The sequence below is a fragment of the Artemia franciscana genome, chromosome 11, assembly GCF_032884065.1.
Source record: "Artemia franciscana chromosome 11, ASM3288406v1, whole genome shotgun sequence".
Taxonomy (NCBI): Eukaryota; Metazoa; Arthropoda; class Branchiopoda; order Anostraca; family Artemiidae; genus Artemia; species Artemia franciscana.
In genome coordinates, this window is record NC_088873.1 from 45829631 (window position 1) to 45851536 (window position 21906).

The window sequence follows — 21906 nt, forward strand, 5'->3', positions numbered from 1 at the left end:
AAAATAGACCCCCACCCACTGGAAAAATTTACCCACGTGCAAAATAACGAAACTTATTAGATTGATTATCAAATTAACGAAATTATTGAAAACCAAATTAAGAATTTGTTAGAAAAGAAATTTTATAATTTTGAAAGTGCGTTTGATGAGTTATTTTATAATTAACTAGCCCGTTTATCGACTATCCAAGAATGTGAATGGTATGACCAAAAGGGACTCAATTATTTGTGTTGAGGGGTCTCTAATTTCCATAAGCGCAAAAAGTAATAAGAGGTAGAGGCTACAAAAAGTAGGGGAGGGGAGGCATTTTATACCTAAAACCTTTGCAGGAGTGTTCTCCTACAATTTCTTCAAGTTTCTTGGTGTTCGGATGAACAGTATACAAGTATGTAACAGCAATAGTATGCACAGTAACAGTAACAGAGTAACAGTATGCATACAAGATATCTACACACATACAAAGACATATATTCAATTTTTATGAATAATAAATAAAAAAACAAATTTTTCAATTAAAAGTAAGGAGCAACATTAAAACTTAAAAATAACATAAATTATTACGTATATGAGGGGGTTCGTCCCCTCGTCAATTCCTCGCTGTTTACAATAAAGTTCAAATTTTGTTTCAATTCTTTAAGAATGACCCCTGATTCACAAAGGATTTAATTAGAATAAATAGCTCTTTTGAAAGTACAAAAAGAAACTTTAGTGTAAAGAGCGAGACATTGACGCTGGGGCAAACCCCCTCATATACGTAATAATTTCTGTTCGTTTTAAGTTTTGATGATGCTCCTCACTTTCAGTTGAAAAAACTTGTTTTTTTATTTAATTTCTGATCGTCTTCTAAATAATGCTGGAAAATTTGGCACCCTTTCATGGAAAATTCCCTTCCCCCATGAAAAATTCCTCAATGGGAAGATCCTCCCACGTGACCATCTCCCCCTGACCTCCTCCCCTCTCCAACCAGAAAAAATCCCCCTGAAAACGTCTGTATATTTCCCGATAACAAATACTATATGTAAACAATTGGCAAAATTCACAACTTACAGCCCTTCCCCCGGGGGCTTTAGAGGATTAAGTCATCCTCAACGACATATTTGTTAGATTTTTGCACTATGTTGCACAAAATGGCTATCTCGAAATTTTGATTGGGTGACTGGGAAAAAATGAGCGTGGGAGGGGGCCTAGTTGTCCGCCAATTTTTTGGTCACTTAAAAAGGGCACTAGAACTTTTAATTTCCTTTCGAATGAGCCATCTCGCGATATTCTAGGACTACTGGGTCGATACGATCACCCCTGGGAAAAAAAAATAAACACGCAGCCGTGGTGTTTCTTATGGAAAAAATATAGAATCCCACATTTTTGCGGACAGGAGCTTGAAACCTCTACATTACGGTTTTCTGATATCCTGAATCTGATGGTGTGGTTTGAATTACCTTGATGAAACTTACATATTTGAAGTCAGCATAAAAATCCGATTCTTTTGATATATCTATTGGTATCAAAATTCCGTTTTTTAGGGTTTCGGTTACTATTGAGCCGGGTCTTTCCTTGCTTACAGTTCGTTATCACGAACTGTTTGACAGATTTGACTGCACTATTTTCATTACAAGTTTTTTGTAAAGAAAGTGTCAATAGCTATTTAATATAATTAATATTTAATTTATTACACAGCCATATATGTACCCAAATATTTTGAAAATTAAAGTAACAGAGGGAGGTTAAACGACACCCACATCTTAAGGTGATGCTTTGAACAGGCAAAAGGTTAACAAACTGAATATAAATCGATCTGCGCATATCTAACCATTTTTTTTTAACTGAGTCATCTAAGGGCGTCATTAAGGCTCTACATCAAAGGTCGTCGCTTAAGCTTCTTAGTATCGCCATCGTTTCTCATCAATTTCAATTAATGAATCTGGTTTAATTCTAAAGTGATGAACTTACAATTCAGTTGCTAGTTTCTTCTTTTATTTGTTTTTATTTCTCCTTCTGCGGGTTATGCAAAAGTTCTAATTTACTTTGTGGAAACACAAAGTTTTCGGGTCATTCACGAAGAAAATACCTATCTATTCAACTTAAGACATCAATTGTAGTTAAGGTTTAACCTCACCATAATTATTAGCTGCAAACTGCTTAATATTAGCTACTTCAACAATGCAATGTCTCCTTACTCTTGTCCCTGAAGCCATGATTGAATAAATCTCACCAAAAACCCTTAACTGTTATACAGCCGTTAGCAAGCAATTAAGAGTTATTCCAAACTTTATTGAGTGTCCTCTTTTTCAAAACATCAGACACAGTAGAGCCATAGTGCATAATTGTAGAAAATCGACTATATATGAATTAGGACAAATACTACGACAGAGAATATTGCATTACGCAGCTGATTGCAAATAATACATACCTATAAAGACAACCCCGGATACAACAATAGCACTATCGATTGCTATATGGGTGCATCATAGACAGTTAGCCCTACACTACTTTTTTTTTAACTACAACCCCAGAAACAGCAATGGCAGTACCGACCGCTTACATGGTTGCAGAGAAAGAAAAATCATTTTAACGCGTCTGCAGAGACAATTGCGATGATTTTCAACAGAGAATACAGCACTACTTAGCTGAATTTCAGCAATGAAATTCAACCACAGAAATAGCAATGACACTACCCAGTACTCTTCGGGTTGCAGAGTAAAAAGATTAACAGGGTAACTTTGAGAAAAAATGAGCATGTGAGGAGGCCTAGTAGCCCTCCAATTTTTTGGGTCACTTAAAAAGGGCACTAGAACTTTTAATTTCCTTTCGAATGAGCCCTCTCGCGAAATTCCAGGACCACTTCGTCGATACGATCACCCCAAGTTTCTAATATGCCTCAACAGATGATTGCAAGTATTTTGCACAGACCATGCAGTTCTATTTAGCTGAATTGCAATCGTCAAAAATACTTGTAACTACAACCCTAGAAACAACAATGACATGACAGCGGTTTTCCTTCTCACTGGCCATAGACCCGTTTGTCGTTTCCAGATTTCTTTCTTTATTTTAAGACTGCGGTTATCGCAAAGTAAAAGGAAAAACACGGGTAGGTTTAGGACACTGCAAGTTACTTTAGGATAACGATGATTATTTGCTTTTCTTGAGGACCTATTTGAGTTTTTCACTCATATAATTTTCCATATCCATGCTTCAGATTTCAAGAAAAACTTTTGCTTTCTCGCCGGTTCCGACCATAATTAAAATTTTGAATGAAAAACATAGCGCTACCCAGTTGAATTACAAGAATTAGGAATGCCTGTAACTACAACCCCAAAAAACAGCAATGATACTTAAGACTGTTCGGGTTGCAGGATAAAAAAAACAGCTTTAGAGTTTTTGCAAAGTTCTAATATGTCTGCACAGACGGTTGCAAGGATTTTGCGCGGACAATATAGCACTACCGCGCTGAATTACAAATATTAGAAACACCAGCAACTACAACCCTGAGAAGGTACGTGCACTACCAACCGCTGTTAGGGTTACAGAGTAAAAAAACAAACATTGATGGCTTTAGTATCTTGCAATACACTGCTAGATGACTGTGATTATTTCATTTTCTTGGGGACCTACTTACATTCCCACTCATATCAAACAGTCCACGGTAACGAACTGTAGTAAGGAGCGACTCGGCTCAATAATGACCGAATCTCTAAAAAATGGAATTTTGATACCAATAGTTACATCAAATGCATCGCATTTTTATGAGGATTTTAAATATATAAGTTTCATCAAGTTTAATCCTACCCATCAAAAGTTACGATCCTGAGAAAATTTGCCTTATTTTGGAAAATAACTGTTCTAGTGCCCTTTTTAAGTGACCAAAAAATTGGAGGGCACCTCTTTGACTCTTCTTACAACTCTACTTTTTAAAACAATACAAACTTTAGCGTAAAGAGCGAGGCGTCGAAGAGGGGACAACCCCTTTCATATACGGAATAATTTATGTTCGTTTTAAGTTTTAGTGTCACTCCTTACTTTCAGTTGAAACAACTTTTTTTTTTATTTAATCACTTCTATATTCTATGCTTTAAATTTCAAGAAATAGTTCTGGTTTTTCGCTAGTATAATTTTCAAGTTTATTTCTTATCTAAAGTTCTCGGCGATATGGATCTTTCATCTTACATACAAATATGAAGGAAAGGATAATCTTCAGCCATTCAGGTTCTCATGTTTTCTTATCAAACTTGTTATATTTACATTACCGTTAATAAAAGGCTCACACGTAAAAACTTAATCGAAGAAAGGAGATAAATTTGTCGAAACCGTGAAAAACAGAGAATGTCTGTATTTCTGCACTACAACACGGGTGTGATAAGAATTAAAAACTAGTATTGTATTTAAAACTAGTTTTTAATAACTAAAAACTAGTATTGGTGACGCAGGGTCACCACCAGGTTAAAATAAAAATCCCTAGGGACTTGAACACAAAACCCACTAAAAAAATCAATAAAAATATAATATAGCTCCTTCAACTGACACCGTACTTTTGTACCTTGAAATCGACTCTTTAGTTGCTCTTTAATTTTTAACAATATGACTATTTAGGATGTTGAACACGGGAGCACCTATGGGGAGGAAGTGCAATTACATCCCTGGATTTTGACAAATTCCTTTGTTGTTTTTTTTTGTAACCCAAAATCCCACCCGGACTTTAAACAATATTTTCATTATATCTTTAAAAAAAAAGTAAAAATCCTTTCCCACCCCCGCCTTTACCTGAATGGCACCTATGGCTTATACCCCACGACCTGCAAATGTCGGCTAGTGGTAGCCTAACCAACGTATTAACTTTTTCAAACAAGATTTTTTTTCTTGTCCATTTAAAACCCAAATATTTTCCCTACAAATTTAGAAAATATATTCTTTAACTCTAGTTGAGCTACTATAATTACTGGACAAACAGCAAAGATTTTGAAATAAACCCTTTCTTGAGTATTTTCGTTGAAAAAAAAAACTACAATTTTCTCCCCCCTAGATATTCAAAAATGCATTTGCCCCCACCCCACTCTTCATTTATTTTTGTGAATAGACGCCACGGTACACTTTTGTCAATAAAAACTACGGATTCTACGGGTGCTAATTAAAGAAAAACAAATAAAAGGATTTTTATAATAAACAGTGCTAAAGATTAAAAAGTATTTCTGAAGTCTTTTTGAGGTATTTTGAAGTTATATTTAGAAATAATGAAGTCCCAAGTGTATTGTACAATAGCTTTTGTTCAAAAAGCTTGCCTGTTTTTTCTATAACCGGTTAATGAATAATAAAAATAATGACTTTAATCATTAATAAGGTACTTACGAAGGAAAAGTTCCAGGGAAGTGGCCAAATTTCTGAAACTTTTTACTCAATAACTTATATTCCGTTTTTTAATATTCCGTTTTTAACTTATATTTGTTTTTAATTATGTTTTTATATATGTTTATATATGTTTTTATATATTTATATATGTTTTTAACTTATATTCCGTTTTTAAGATATGTCCTAGTCCTAAATACAAGCTAAAATTTTGTCCACATATTTGGTTTTGAGCTTACTTATATTGAAAAATTTCAAAGCTTGATTTGCATCAAAAACAATCTACTCTGCAAAGGTGTCATTGGGAAACTCAATATAGAAATTACATTCACATATTTGATGAATTGAAGAAAGAGAGCTTTCTTAACTAAGCAAAGGTTTAACTCACTTTACACAGGGTCAACACTAAAATTACAATATACTGGCCACTAAATGTCAAAACTGTAGCCTGGCTTTCTTAGGGTTCTTACTAATAAAGATAAAACTACAAAAACAGTCAATACAGATTCAACTGAAATGTTCCATAAAAAGCAGCTAATTAGCGGCATTCTTAAGCCACCTTGCCAACATAACACTTCCTAATTGGGTGGTACCCCTTTTTCAATTTCTGTGTTTAAATTTTATTAACCGAGTTCCTGTCAGATTTGATGACCCTTTTTGGGTTTAACTGTGGTTTCTGAGACAGAAAAAAGAATAGTTTTTGGTTATCCTTGGCGTCAGCAAAGTTTTCATTTAAGCATCCCTTTTGCTTTCAATGATTAGCTTCCTGGATGATCTATTCACTTGAATTTACATGATATATTATAAAAAATCACTAGATTTAGGAAAAAAATCACCAATTTTAGAAAAAAAGACTAAAAATCCATGGCAAAAAAACACTAGACAATAAAAAATTACTAAAAATACTGGAAAATTGCTAGTGGTGGCAACCCTCGTACTACCACAGACAACAGGGCGCTACTCTGCTGAATTACAAACATTAAATATGCCTAAAACTATGGCCCCAGAAGCAGCAGTGGCACTATCGGTTTCTGTTACGGTTGTACAGTGAAAATAATAAGCCTGATAGCTTTATGATTTATTAAGGTACTGTTAGATGATTTAGTTCATGGCTGTATATTTGGCTTTAAAATATACTTATCTATCTATCTATACCTATTACTATGGCCCCAGAAGCAGCAGTGGCACTATCGGTTTCTGTTGTACAGGAAAAATAATAAGCCTGATAGCTTTATGATTTATTAAGGTCCTGTTAGATGATTTAGTTCATGGCTGTATATTTGGCTTTAAAATATGCTTATCTACCTATCTATACCTATTACTATGGCCCCAGAAGCAGCAGTGGCACTATCGGTTTCTGTTGTACAGGAAAAATAATAAGCCTGATAGCTTTATGATTTATTAAGGTCCTGTTAGATGATTTAGTTCATGGCTGTATATTTGGCTTTAAAATATGCTTATCTACCTATCTATACCTATTACTATGGCCCCAGATGCAGCAGTGGCATTATCGGTTTCTGTTACGGTTGTACAGTGAAAATAATAAGCCTGATAGCTTTATGATTTATTAAGGTACTGTTAGATGATTTGGTTCATGGCTGTATATTTGGCTTTAAAATATACTTATCTATCTATCTATACCTATTACTATGGCCCCAGATGCAGCAGTGGCATTATCGGTTTCTGTTACGGTTGTACAGGAAAAATAATAAGCCTGATAGCTTTATGATTTATTAAGGTACTGTTAGATGATTTGGTTCATGGCTGTATATTTGGCTTTAAAATATGCTTATCTACCTATCTATACCTATTACTATGGCCCCAGAAGCAGCAGTGGCACTATCGGTTTCTGTTGTACAGGAAAAATAATAAGCCTGATAGCTTTATGATTTATTAAGGTCCTGTTAGATGATTTAGTTCATGGCTGTATATTTGGCTTTAAAATATGCTTATCTACCTATCTATACCTATTACTATGGCCCCAGAAGCAGCAGTGGCACTATCGGTTTCTGTTGTACAGGAAAAATAATAAGCCTGATAGCTTTATGATTTATTAAGGTCCTGTTAGATGATTTAGTTCATGGCTGTATATTTGGCTTTAAAATATGCTTATCTACCTATCTATACCTATTACTATGGCCCCAGAAGCAGCAGTGGCACTATCGGTTTCTGTTGTACAGGAAAAATAATAAGCCTGATAGCTTTATGATTTATTAAGGTCCTGTTAGATGATTTAGTTCATGGCTGTATATTTGGCTTTAAAATATGCTTATCTACCTATCTATACCTATTACTATGGCCCCAGAAGCAGCAGTGGCACTATCGGTTTCTGTTGTACAGGAAAAATAATAAGCCTGATAGCTTTATGATTTATTAAGGTCCTGTTAGATGATTTAGTTCATGGCTGTATATTTGGCTTTAAAATATGCTTATCTACCTATCTATACCTATTACTATGGCCCCAGAAGCAGCAGTGGCACTATCGGTTTCTGTTGTACAGGAAAAATAATAAGCCTGATAGCTTTATGATTTATTAAGGTCCTGTTAGATGATTTAGTTCATGGCTGTATATTTGGCTTTAAAATATGCTTATCTACCTATCTATACCTATTACTATGGCCCCAGAAGCAGCAGTGGCACTATCGGTTTCTGTTGTACAGGAAAAATAATAAGCCTGATAGCTTTATGATTTATTAAGGTCCTGTTAGATGATTTAGTTCATGGCTGTATATTTGGCTTTAAAATATGCTTATCTACCTATCTATACCTATTACTATGGCCCCAGAAGCAGCAGTGGCACTATCGGTTTCTGTTGTACAGGAAAAATAATAAGCCTGATAGCTTTATGATTTATTAAGGTCCTGTTAGATGATTTAGTTCATGGCTGTATATTTGGCTTTAAAATATGCTTATCTACCTATCTATACCTATTACTATGGCCCCAGATGCAGCAGTGGCATTATCGGTTTCTGTTACGGTTGTACAGTGAAAATAATAAGCCTGATAGCTTTATGATTTATTAAGGTACTGTTAGATGATTTGGTTCATGGCTGTATATTTGGCTTTAAAATATACTTATCTATCTATCTATACCTATTACTATGGCCCCAGATGCAGCAGTGGCATTATCGGTTTCTGTTACGGTTGTACAGTGAAAATAATAAGCCTGATAGCTTTATGATTTGTAAGATACTGTCAGATGATTTTTTTTTCCGGGGTCCTTCTTGACTTTCCAATCCTATCACTTTTCACTTCAAACTTTACTTTAAACTTTACTTCACTTTACTTTTACTTTACTTTAAACTTCAAGAAAGAGTTTTACTTCCTCGCCAGCATAATATTAAAGCATATTTCTTATCTAAAGATACTGGCGATCGCTATCTTTTATACAAATAAAAAACGAAGAAATATCTTCAACTGTTCAATTTCATATTTTTTTATCTTCTTATTTCGCTAAATAGAGTAAAACAGAAAAACGTAGGAAGTTTTTTTCCCGCAAAAATCCCTTAATCCCTTCCTTGACTATAAACAAGAGCAAATCATAACCAGTAGCCGCTTAAGGGCGGTGCTTTTCACACCCACCACTTCTTTACTCAGACGTAACATTCTTACTTTCCTTGTTGCCATTCTGATTTTACACATCAGCACATTCCTTAGATTGCCGGAGTAAGTTATTTATTTTCTATTACAATAGGTTAAAATAAAATAATAAAGAGTCAACTTGAAGAGTTTGCATCTTAATGGACACGCACAAAATTTTTTTTTCGGTATATCCCTGACACGTCCTGACGATCCTGGCCTACCCAATTTTAAGAATTCTTAGAGTATGTTCTTCTTGATCAATGATAAGGCTGAACAAAAAAAAAACAGACGTTGAAGAACAAACAACAAAATAAATCAGGGAGAGAGAGAGAGCGAGAGAGAGAGAGAGAGAGAGAGAGAGAGAGAGAGAGAGAGAGAGAGAGAGAGAGAGAGAGAGAGAGAGAGAAAGAGAGAGAGAGAGAGAGAGAGAGAGAGAGAGAGAGAGAGAGAGAGAGAGAGAGAGAGAGAGAGAGAGAGAGAGAGAGAGAGAGAGAGAGAGAGAGAGAGAGAGAATGGACCTACCACGCCCAATAGGTATTGGCTTTTTTATTATAGTTGCTGTACTCGAATGATTACTTGCAATCGTAGCCAATGCTGGCGTAGCAACACTTGTTGTAACATGAAATGTTACTTTTCCACCTTGACTAGTTGTATAGACTTTAGATCCTGGAGAGGCTTGAACAGCTACCCTACTTGTCACTGGAGCTAGTTGACTCTGGGAATTAGTTGAAGGAAATGGTCTGGCAGTTGCCCTATCTGGAGATACCTGCATGATAAATAACTTTAGGCAAAATCTTAAAAAAAAAAATAACAGAGAAAAGTGCAATTTATCCAAGCTGAAAATTTATGCTATTCAAAAAAAAAAAAAACTCGATCGATTACCTCTATTTGATAAGTTGAACGTAATTAATTAGTAAGACAATATTATTATTGTCTTATAATAACTTATTATTAAACAATTATTAATTAATATAATGTTTATTCCTAAAAACTATAAATTATCAACCCCGAACCACCTGAGACCAACAGGGCTACATATTCTCCTCTCCCATCTCTTTCAGTTCAGGATTTCACTATTAACCCCCTCCCATGATATCCCGATTCTTACATAATTTTTAAAAGTACCTTTTGCCGTCACATTCGAGGACGTCCTGCTTCCCACGATCTTGATTGCTAAAGAGCATGATAATAAGCCACTTTATTGTTCATCCCTGATATGTGATCAAACCCTCTTAACCTTACAAACTTTCTACACAAAACAGGTTTTTCAAAGAAAAGTAGAGAGTTCCATTAAACCAAATTCAGCAGAAATAAAGTAAGATAAATAAATAAAGTAAACAAAAATAACCATAAATAAATAAATTAGACCCAAAACGAACATAAATTACAATAAATAACCCATCAAACTCAAAACAACAAAAAATCAAAGTGAGAAGGGCTAAAAACCACCAAGCTCTCTCAAAACCAGGATATAATTTGCACTTTACTGAAAAAAAGAACACAAATGACCGTGGATTGTCAGTTTAATATACAAACACTCATATTTAATCCGGAAGGTCTTAACAATTTTTAAGGCACTTGGTATTTACCAAGTGACACATAGCGATCGCAAATTCTGTCGGTCCCGGTTTTGCTGGTTTAGGCACTTCTAGAAAATCTAGGACGATGAAATTTGGCTGGCGTATCAGGGACCAGACTAGATTAAATTAGAAATAGTCTTTTTCCCAATTCAACCATCTGGACGGGGTGGGGGGCAATGGGGGACGGTTAATTACGAAAAATTAGAAAAAATGAGGTATTTTTAACTTACTAACGGGTGATCGGATCTTAATGAAATTTGATAGTTAGAAGGATATTGTGTCTCAGAGCTCTTATTTTAAATCCCGACCGGATTCGGTGACATTGGGGGGAGTTGGAAGTGGAACCTAAAATCTTGGAACACTTATACTGGAGGGATCGGGATGAAATTTGGTGGGACAAATAAGCACAAATCCTAGATACGGGATTGATATAACTGGAATGGATCCACTCTCTTTAGGGGAGTTGGGGGGAGGGTTAATTTTGAAAAATTAGACAGAATAAGGTATTTTTAACTTACGAAGGAGTGATTGGATCTTAATGAAATTTCATACTTAGAAGGACATCGTAACTCAGATCTCTTATTTTAAGTACCAACCGGATCCAGCGTCATTGGGGGGGGGGGGTGAACAAGCTTGTGAATGGACAACAGTGTCAAATGCTTTAGAAATGTCCAATGCACAAATGTGTAATGACTGACCTTTAGTATGCGCGTCTTTGAGGAGAACAGCAAGCGCCCTATGTGCATGCTGGTATTCAATTCCCTTTTTGAATCCAAACTGATTGGCATCATAATTAACAAAATCAATAATAGACGAGAGAAGTACATGCTCCAAAACTTTGCTTATACTACACGCAACAGTTATTGGTCTGTAGGAATCACATTTATTAGGATATTTCCCTCTATTTAAAACCGAATCTTTACATAAATACTTTACATAAAAGGGGGAATCTTTACATAAATACCAAACACTAATATCAACCGAATATCGACCGAACATGATTTCAGTCGCTTGATCAAATTAACAATATCTGCAACAGACACAGGAGGTACATGCTTTTGTTTCACTTTGGCAGGAAAGCAAATAGAAAGAAGCTGTGTGTAGGGGCGATGTACAGCAAAATTTACACAAACTGGTAACCGATTCACGAAAAGAACATGTATGTCGCTTGTAAGCGGCTTTCGTTTTGCGCTTAATTTTAAATATATTACCATACGGAGGACGCCCACACACTATCTAGATAAGCAACCAAAGCTTAGCTTGATTTTTCACTTTTTTCAAATTAGGATCCGCGTCCGTGTCCGCTTCCGCGTCCGACACCACACACGCTCCTTAGATTTTTTATTTATTTTTTTTTTTTTTATTTATTTAATTTTTTTAGGATCCAGCATGCAAATAATTCATCTTTTGATTTTAATATACTAACTAAACATCGAATCTCCCTAATAGCTACGTATATTAACACACAAATTGTCTACTATAAGAATAGAATATATTGTCTCAATTTCCAATATATGATCCCATCAACAGCCAGTTTTTATTTTTGGCTAACCTGAAGAGAAGCCAAGTAGTTCTTTTAGAGAAGCCAAATAAAAATCATAGCTGAATCTCCTAACAAATATAGTCAGTAAAAGCCATTTTAACTTGAAATTTGTTTTCCATTTTTCATCCACAAGGATAAACATTATTTTGGTTCATTACCTAGTATTCGAAATTTAATTAATTAAATGAATTAACTGTTTTATTCTCCAATTAAGCAGTTGAGTTGCTTATTGTCCCATTTTTAATTTTTGAAAATAAATTAATATTATTAATTCACCTCGATGTTCCTCTTATTTGGTTTTCAAAAACATTGTTTACGCAATACATTGTGTTACTTAATAGTTTAAACTTAATAGTTTAAAAATGGAGTCTAATATCAGAACCACTTTGCCACATCGCCGATGCCTAAAATAGAAGAACCCTTGGGCATACATCTGGTCTTTCATTACAGTCTTAAAATTCGAAATAAGTTTAAACATTTATATAATTCATTTACTCTGCAAATATTTATTTACAGAGGCAACACTGAAGCAGTGCATAAGTAAACAGTCTTGTGCCCTTAATGTTTCATTTTTCTTAGGACACTTCGTATAGATGGACGAGGTGTCGTAAAAACCTAAAAGGAACATCACGTAAATGAGATTTGGTAATTTTAGCACCCCTTTTAAGTGTAAAAATGGTTGAACGGCAGTCCATTCTTTCTCATGCCCTGTTTTCTACCCACCTTCCTTGCCCCCCCACCAATTTGCCACATTTTGATGCCTAAAAAGAAGAGTCCCTTGGACTCTTATTTTTAGAAGAGCAGACTCGAGCTTCTCTTTTAATTACAGTCTAAAAACTCGAAAGATATTTTCCATTTTGTCCCCTCTTTATTGAAATTTATATTATGTAACACATCGTCTTTACCTCGGACATTCTAGCTCGAGTCTGCTCGCACTTTGATTTCCACATCTTGCAGGGGCAAGGGTTGACGGGTTGTCTTTAAATGAAGGGAGCTCAAATTTCATAGTCAGAAGATGACGTTTCATCATCCTTGGTTTGAGTGAAGTATGGTGGAGTCATCAAAACCTTCGTCATATGCTGAGCAAGTTGATCTAAACCTGATTTTGACAGCTTTTTTTGGAGCCGGTGGTTGTATTTTTCCAGTAAAATGCAAATATGTTCTGGCCTTTGGAAGGCATAGGGGATTTGAGCCCTACTCATGTTAACTTCTGCTCGTTTCGAGTTTGATTCGGTTATTTATTGTAATTTCTGCTAATTTTGGGTTTCTTTTTTATTGATGGTGCTTTATTTACATTTGGAAGATTATTTGACTTTATTTCTGATCACTTTTGGTTTAATGGAGTTCTTTACTTTTATTAGAAAAACTTGTTCGAAACTCAATTTTAACGGCTCTTTTTTGGAAACTTCTATTTTTGGGCATTGAGATTAGGTTAACCCAGGATGCTACATAGGAAACGGATATTCAGGCCATAAATATATATGTAAGAGCAGTAATAATTTTAGATTTTGAAATGGTATCTCAAATTTCACGACACAGCGAAATCTCACTTTTTGCAGGGAATCCTACAAATATATTGGAATCACTCCAAAGAACCGAAAATAGCAGCTCAAGTACAAACAGATAACTTTAAAACCTCGCATTCAGTGATTTATTGTAGTGATTATTATAGGTATTTTATACAACTATATCCACTACCTCCCCCCCCCCTCCAACAAGTTATCTCTACTTGTACCACCATTTGCCAAGCCAATACGATAGATACGCAGGACCATGGTACGACTGGACTGCCTAAAAAAGGATGGATTCTGCACTGAATTACTGAAGAACAGCTTTTCAAGACAGTGTACCTCCATTCGGGATAATCTACTGAGGATTTTATCCCTAAAAATCCGCCTGTTGATTCTTTAAAAAGAAAATTCAATTGACGTAACTCTAAGCACATAACATAGGTAAATGATTGACTAGTGGCTCATGTTTTGAAAAGCCTGGGACCAAGAATTTTGTCACAAAAAAGACCTAAGCAATAGGCTATCTGACTTACCTGGGCTAAAGTTTGCTCTATGCCAGCTAATAAAGCCTGCGTCGACTCAGCGGCACTGTGATAATTGGAAGACTGTTTCCGCTGTGCGTCTGAAGCATTCAAAGGTAGAGGTCGAATTGTACCCATGCCCATGCCCATTGATAAACCCATGCCCATTGAGTTAGGACTGACCGATTTGGCTATGCCAGTGGCTAGATTTAGAAAATATAACCATTTGATAAATACAATTATAGATAATAGAAAAGAACAAAAGAAGCAAGAACTCGGTTATAGGTAAGCTTTATGTTCATTGTGAAACATGCAATTGAGTTAAAACTGTGTACCTGAAAATGTCGATGAATTGAGGACAATGAATTAGAAAGATCAACTTATGTAAAAGCCAATCTGGTTTTCACCCCATGTTTTAACTTAAATTCATAGATTCTTGAAAAAATGAAGAAAATTTTCCATCTTTTAAGTCCAACGCAAATGACATTAGCCCTACTCCTGTTTGTGATAGTTTCTGTTCCTTTTGAGTTTCATATATTTATAGAGTGACTTATGAATGTTCTACGTTTAAACTACTATTTGTCTTTATTTCCGTTCTTTTGAGGATTAATATAGCCGTTTGGCTCTTTACTTTTCTTTGAAAAACTTCTTTTGAGGAAAAAGTTTAATTTTTCAAAGTAATTTCTGTTCATTTTTAATTGAAATAGTTTTTTTTATTAGTTAACAAACCAATGCTTGTAAATCATTTTACCATTTTTATCCATAACAATCAAGCTTTTGGCTTGCTATTTGTATTTCAGACAAAATTTTACAATAAATTTTAATAGCAGTTTTACTATCGAACTATCGATGGATGGTCACGTGAAATATTATTCAAATAAATGCATTAAAATTAGTATAATCTCTAGCGTTCTAGAGAGTAAGGACATTTTGATCTGCATCAAGTCACAGCCTGGAATACAGACAAGTATTAATCGAAAATCCCCCTCAACATGCCAAGAAAGTTTCAACTTAATTCCCTTAATTGTTCCTAAGATATTGCAGACACGCCCTTTTGACAGCCCTAAAAGCACATTTTTCTCTTGATTTAGCTCAATATCCCTCTCAACATTAGTTTTGACGTTTTAACCTATTACCCTAATCCATTCCTGAGATATTGTAGATACGTTCTATTTACCATCTAAATGCACATAGTGTAATCTGATTTAGTTGAAGATCAACCTTAATATGATCTAAAATTTTTAAGTTAATACGCAGAACCATTCCTCAGTTACTACAGATACACACTTGACAAAATGGATGTACATAATTTTTTTTTTTTTTTTTTTTTTTTTTTTTTTTTTTAGATCGCTTTTCAAAAAAAATCCCCTGAAAGTTCCGACGTAATACCCTCAGATTTTCCTGGGTTATTCCAAAGAACCCTTTTGACAAACTGGATACACATAGTATTTCTTTTGACTTAGTTTAACACTTTTCCTAAAAGTTCGTAGTAGGAGTAGCAGGCACAGTAGTCGTACACGCATAATGTTTTTTGTTTATTTCAAGATCCCCTTTAACATGCCTTGAGAGGATTATCCTAGGTAGTTCCTGAGATATTGCTGATGCGCACTTTTGACAACCAGAATACACACAGCAAATTTTGATTTAGTTCAACACCTCCCTCAACGTTCCCTGAAAGTTTCACCTTAAAACCCTTGACCTTCTTGGAGACACACGAAAAAAAAAACCCTTTTCCAATAACAAAATCTATATGTAAACAAAGGGCAAATTGCATAACTTGGAACCTTACTTCAAGGATTGGGGGGGGGGCTCAAGTCAACCTCGATGGCATAGTAACTGGAACTTTCAACTATTTTGAACTATACGGTTATCTATAAATTTGATTGGATGTTTCTGGGGTAAGGCGGTAAAAGGGGACTGGAAGAAGGGCTGGTTGCCCTCCAATCATTTTTGAATCTTAAAAAGGGGACTGATACTTCTATTTTCCAACTGAAGGAACCTCTCCCTCCAAAGTTTCTACGACATTTCCTTCCATACGATAAGACCTTAAACAAACAACAACAAAAATGCTGAAGTCTTATCACTCTTTACTTACCGCTATGATAAGCTGAACAAATTATTTTTGGTAAATAAGGAAAAAGATTATACGTTCTTTATCCTAAGCCCGAAATCCTTCTAATTTTATTGGAAATATCGATTTTTGACAGCTTTGATGATCGGTTCAGCTTTTGCAACTTATTAATTTACTTGGATAGAACATGAGAGTAAACTTATATACGCCCAAAAATGAAGAAAATTAACAATAATAGCGAAATAACAGGATCATTTTCAAATTTGACTTTGATTGGTTTAGACTGCTGATTTGATTAGCGTTTACCCTGATGTTGATATTAAAATTTAACAGCCCTCTTCGATTATCCACATTTCAAAATTTTGCCAAATTAATAAAACAGATTCGCTGTATTTTTACAAAATGAAATGGTTCTTGCATCTTGATGATATTTACGTGGTACAAAGTGGAAACGTCAAAAGGGCGGAGAAGAATGAATACTTTCCCAAAAACTTCTTGAAAATTAATAAGTTTTGACGAAGGCAAAACATTAATAAGATTTGGTTTTAGTCTGATTTTTTTTTGTAAATGTTATACGAGTTCGACAAAATTTACCCCTGCCCCACCATGAAAATTACTTCAGGATGCTCTATGTTTTTTTACCACTGACCGTTCAATTCGAAAAAAACTCCAGTAAATAATGACGGGGATCAGCGAGGTGACTCTGTAAGCTCAGCCAGAGTCGACCCAGCTCTAAATGGGTACCTCGAAAATTTTGGGGAATGTAAGAAGGAAGGGTGTACAAAGGCACATGGTGGTTGATCCCCAGCCCCTTATTCCACTTCCTGGCTTAAGGGCAAAGAAACGGACATCAGCACCCCCATTAGGGACTGTAAAGTCTAATGCCGTATTATTTACTTTTTTACATTCTCTAATTTGTATTACAGATTTTAAAGCAAAGCTTGTCTTACGGAACTAAAGAGCGAAGTTGGAAAGTTTTCAGCTTCACATGTTTTGTGCCACAGATAGAGATATATGAGATTAAATGGAGCAGGAATTTTTTTTTTTTTGAGTTCAGGAAAGGCCGGTCCCTAAAAATGTTCTAACATACCTGCCAGGGAAACGTTAGAAATCAACTTAAAGGATTTATCATTTGAACAATTTGTCAACTTTTGGAGTTTCTTGTGGTGCCACTCGCTTTGATTGACCCAGACGTAAAATTTTCAAAGAGACACGAAATTTAATAATTTTTCGGTCAAATATTACAGTCGAACAACAAAAAGTCGACAGCTCTCGCTGATGGCAAATTCACATAGATTTCACTTATGCTAAGGCTCGCAAAACGGCTTTCATATCTTCAAACATTGGGAATAAAAAGTCTAACTAGAGTGCAAACTTTCTGATCTTTATATATATATGCTGGTACACCACAAGACACCTCTTTTATTTAAGCTTCTTCCCCATAACAGCACAAGTACAGCATCTTCAGTCGTCCGGTTGATAACTGACTTTCACCCCTTGCTTGATAGAAAACTTGAAGCAGATTAATTTTTATTCAATATCATATTCCATTTTTTTTTTACAAAAAATATTTTATATTTATTTATTTATTAGTAAACTTAAGGCCAACTAGGGCCACTTACAAAAAAAGAAAAAAAAATAGAACAAAAACGGATAAATCAATAACACACAAAAAACAATCAGCAAAAAAAAAATAGCCAACATTAAGAGCCCTATATCGCTTAACGTTATTCATAAGTGGGAGGTATTGGACTAAAGCTATGCTTTGTAATAAAATACACCATAGATTTAAAGAGTAAATAAGGACGAAACTTACTAGGCAGCACTACTGGAGTACTATTAACAGTTGCCACAACCTGGTTTTGTCTCGTACTCCCTACTAGCACTGCTGGTGGAGGAACTGGCAGATCGTCTACACAGGGCGACCCTCCTCTCGCTAAATTCGAACCAGACCTAGAAGTGCTTAACTGATTCGACTGAACAGTTCGTGGAGGGGTTATTGGAGGTTGTTTTGAATTCAACGGCGGTGATGTGCGGGGAAAGGGTTGCATGGACTGGTGTAGGTAGTTTCCTGTAGCTGGTAAATTCTGCTTGAACGAGTCTAATTCTGATTGAAGTCGTTCAACAGTTGCTTCGAGTTCTTTACATCTACCAAAGGAAAACAAACAATTAAACAGTATGTTCCAAATAATCAAACGTAGCTCTAATACACTACTAGCAGTAGTGCTAGAATCAGATTCAGAAACTCGAGGTTGGTAAAAATTTTAACTTGTAACTGAAAAAAAAACGAATTGCTTCGGGAGGAAAATTCCCACTTGATCTTTGATTTCCAAATATTTCTTTGAAAATGTTTCTATGCAATAGAATCTGGTAAAGTGTTTCACTTAATGATGGGGCGGATCCAAGATTTTTTTTTAGCGGGGGCACAAAATATTTTACTCCGATAAATTTACGTACAAAGAACTGCCAGCAATTTAAAGGGAACCTTAGTAAATTAGACCTAAAATCTGCTAAGGGTTGAAGTTCTAATAAATCTGTTGAAATTAAAATGATGTACTACCCGCCATAAAAAATGAAAAGCTGTTCACCTTCTGCGAAAAATACGATATTTAACATGACAACATGATATTATCCCCAAGTCCACCACTATGTTAGGGGGAGGCACCCCCCGCGCCCCCCACCTAGATCCACCCCTGACTTAATGGGAAGTTTATATTTAAGGTGAAAACCAAGAGAGGACAATTTCATTACATCTTTCCATTGAAATAACTTAGGTGCTTGCATTAAAGCATTTTTTCATTTTAAAACCGATTGGTCATGTGTTTATTGTTAGCACCGTATCTCCTATTTTTTCATATCACAATAACTCAACCCGAATTAGCCCCGCCACTTCATATGTTGTAGTATGTGGGGCAAAAGTATTTTCAGAAAAACAGCTGAAATACCTGGGTATCATCTACGGATGTCGCGTAACAAGCACTAGAACTCTTTTAGTAGAGAATATATCTAAGCCAATTAGACTCAGCTATGCCAAACTAGCTTCCGTTAAGTATACGTTTAATAGAAAAGTAATATCTCGACTGTATTCAGCTGTCGCTCTGCCATATCTGTTGTATGTTGCACCTCTATGGGAGTGGCTTTCAGCGACAGAAAAATTGAAGCTTCGTTCAGCTTATTGCAAGTACTTAAAATTTTTATTAAATTATAATTAAATTTTAATTAATTATATTAAACTAATTAAATTATTTAATTAATTATATATTTAATTAATTATACATTAAATATATATATTTAATTAATTAAATTATAATTTAATCAAATTATAATTAATTTTAATTAATTTAATGCAAAATTTTAAAATTTTTACTAAGTATGCCGCTCCACGAAAGAAATTCCTCATTTCTAAACCGTTATGATATGAACGATCCTCTGGATTGAGGTGGAAGAGTTGGCAAGGTCTAAGTCCCTTCGCAAACTGGAAAGTTTCTTACATGTGCATGTTTTGTATGACTACGATTTTTGAAGTTGAGTTGTAGTAGAAGTCACTTTATTATCTTTTTCTTTTAATTTTACTCCACTTTTTCACGTTGTATGAGTGGGCATCAATAAATTACTTACTTACTTACTATTATTCTTGGCACTCATATAGGCCAATTCCAATAACACTTATGAAATGCTTCAAAATCCTAGTTTTACTAACTGGAGAGCAGGATTAAACTAACGCCTTGACAGGCTGCTAGTTGCCCCATCGGCGTATTTTAGATATAAGGAGCTTAAAGTTTGACTTCTGAATATCATATTTATGGAACTGCAACAGCTTTGATCAGATCAGAAGGTAAATAGTTAACTTATCATCAAGTAACACCTAACTTTGTTAACTAACTGAATTAATTAAAACGGAAACATGAACTTGATTTTTCGAATGAATACCAAAACTTAGATTGCATACAAATTGTAAGGCCTAAGGTTAATCGATTCACAAACAATTCTAATTCTTCACTTTTGATGATGTATCTAATCCAGGCCTCGAGAAGCTTTCCTACGCAACATAAATATCATTATAAAAACTTTTTTAGTCGTTAAAAATGCTAAATATCGTAAATAAGGAACCATAAACTCAGGTCAACTGTAGTAGACAACGGTAAAGAGGTTTTACCATATAGCTTCACAACTACCAAACTCTAACTCGAAAATTGCAATTTTCAGCCAAGGTAAACAAAATTTATATCGGAAACTTGATCTAAAAGACTAATATTGACAGGGATCTATAGAAAAAGGCCATAAGCTAAACAGTGTTATCTTCAGAAGGGACTGCCTAATTGACAGAGGTCAAATTTTAAATGAAAAGAATACAAACTTTAGTGCGTTGTCGTTTAAAATCGGAGGCAAAAAGAGGGAAGGGAGTAACAACGCCAAATGATGATGATACCATGTCCTTTTTCTCCTCCTATTACTCTCAAATTTTAATAAGAATTTAATTTCTCTTTCCTGACATTCCACTTCAATGTTATGCCAAAAAATGATCTTTAACGAGGATAAAGTTCTTATATCTCCCTTCCTCGCAGACCCAATCCGGTTATTCTTCAGGAAAGGAGAACAAGAATCTGCGTTTACAAAATTTCATCCCCGATCAAACATGGATTTCTATCATTCTCCCCCAGACCATACCTCCCTCGTTCTCCCTTTTCCAATTTGTAATCCAATAGAATTTGTCACAGAAAGATTTAGAAGAAGATTCCCCCCCCCCTATATAACTGAAATGTTAATACGTGAAGCCTCCCATTTTCATTTTTTTTAAACGCTTGTTGTGTGTAATTTATTTAAAAAATTCGAATAAACTAGCTGTGCAGTCGATGTTATACTTAATTTTTGAAGTTTTTACACTGATCATCAAACAGTTTTTTGCTGTTTTAAAAAGAAGAGTTGAGAGAAAGAGTCAAACTTCAGCGTAAAGAGCGGGGCGTTGATGAGGAAGCAGCTCCTTTCATTTACGAAATAATTTCTGTTCGTTTTAAGTTTTAATGTTGCTCCTTACTTTCAGTTAAAAAAACTTGTTTTTGTAATTTAATTTTAGGAATAGCATATCTTGTTTTTAGTGTTTTTGGGCCTATTTTCTGCTTATATTTTTTTTCTTTACTTGGCATAAGAAGCGAATTAAGATCTACTAATGCTTGCGGTTCGCTTTTGGAACTAATAACATCTTATCTTAAGCTGTTAAAGATCATATGCCCTGTGTGTCCTCACATATAACAGAGCCATAAAGAAAGGATAGGATAAAGGCTTTGCATACTATAACTGTTTGCAAGCCTCATTATCCTAAATGTAATATAAAGAGTACTATAGACAAAAGTGCTTCCATACGGGCGGTGGCGGGTCTAGGATTTTACGCCGGGACTAGGCATTTTGATAATACTGTGATCAACATATTTGTGCAAATACAGGTTAGAATTTAATCAGTAAATTGCATCAATCACCCTGGGACAAACTCTTATGGACCTATTATTGCAAGTGAGGAGGAGTATTGACATTTAAAGACATCTGAGGCTGCTTAAAGCTTCTTATTTTGTTCGACATATTTTAAACATAGGTTGAAACTCAAAAAGTAACCTACGTCAACCCCGTAGGGGGACACTCCCGTGGTCCTATTATTGCAAATGGGGGAAGCATTGGCTTTTAAAATCATAACAGGATGCTTAAAGCTCCTCTTTTGCTCGACATATTTGCGTAAATACAGGTTGAAACTCCAAGAGTAAACTGCATCCAA

The 21906-nt window shown here is 35.0% G+C and overlaps 1 protein-coding gene across 2 annotated transcripts in view; it reads right to left on the reverse strand.

The window, feature by feature from the left end:
• The window catches only part of LOC136033287 (CTTNBP2 N-terminal-like protein), a 91996-nt gene that overhangs the window by 14054 nt on the left and 56036 nt on the right, over positions 1-21906 (reverse strand). For both annotated transcript variants that reach the window (XM_065714049.1, XM_065714050.1), the window contains exons 7-9: positions 17959-18290; positions 14084-14274; positions 9439-9682 (exon numbers count right to left, since the gene is read on the reverse strand). In XM_065714049.1, coding sequence (XP_065570121.1) covers positions 9439-9682; positions 14084-14274; positions 17959-18290 — 767 coding nt within the window. The remainder of the gene's footprint in view (positions 1-9438; positions 9683-14083; positions 14275-17958; positions 18291-21906) is intronic.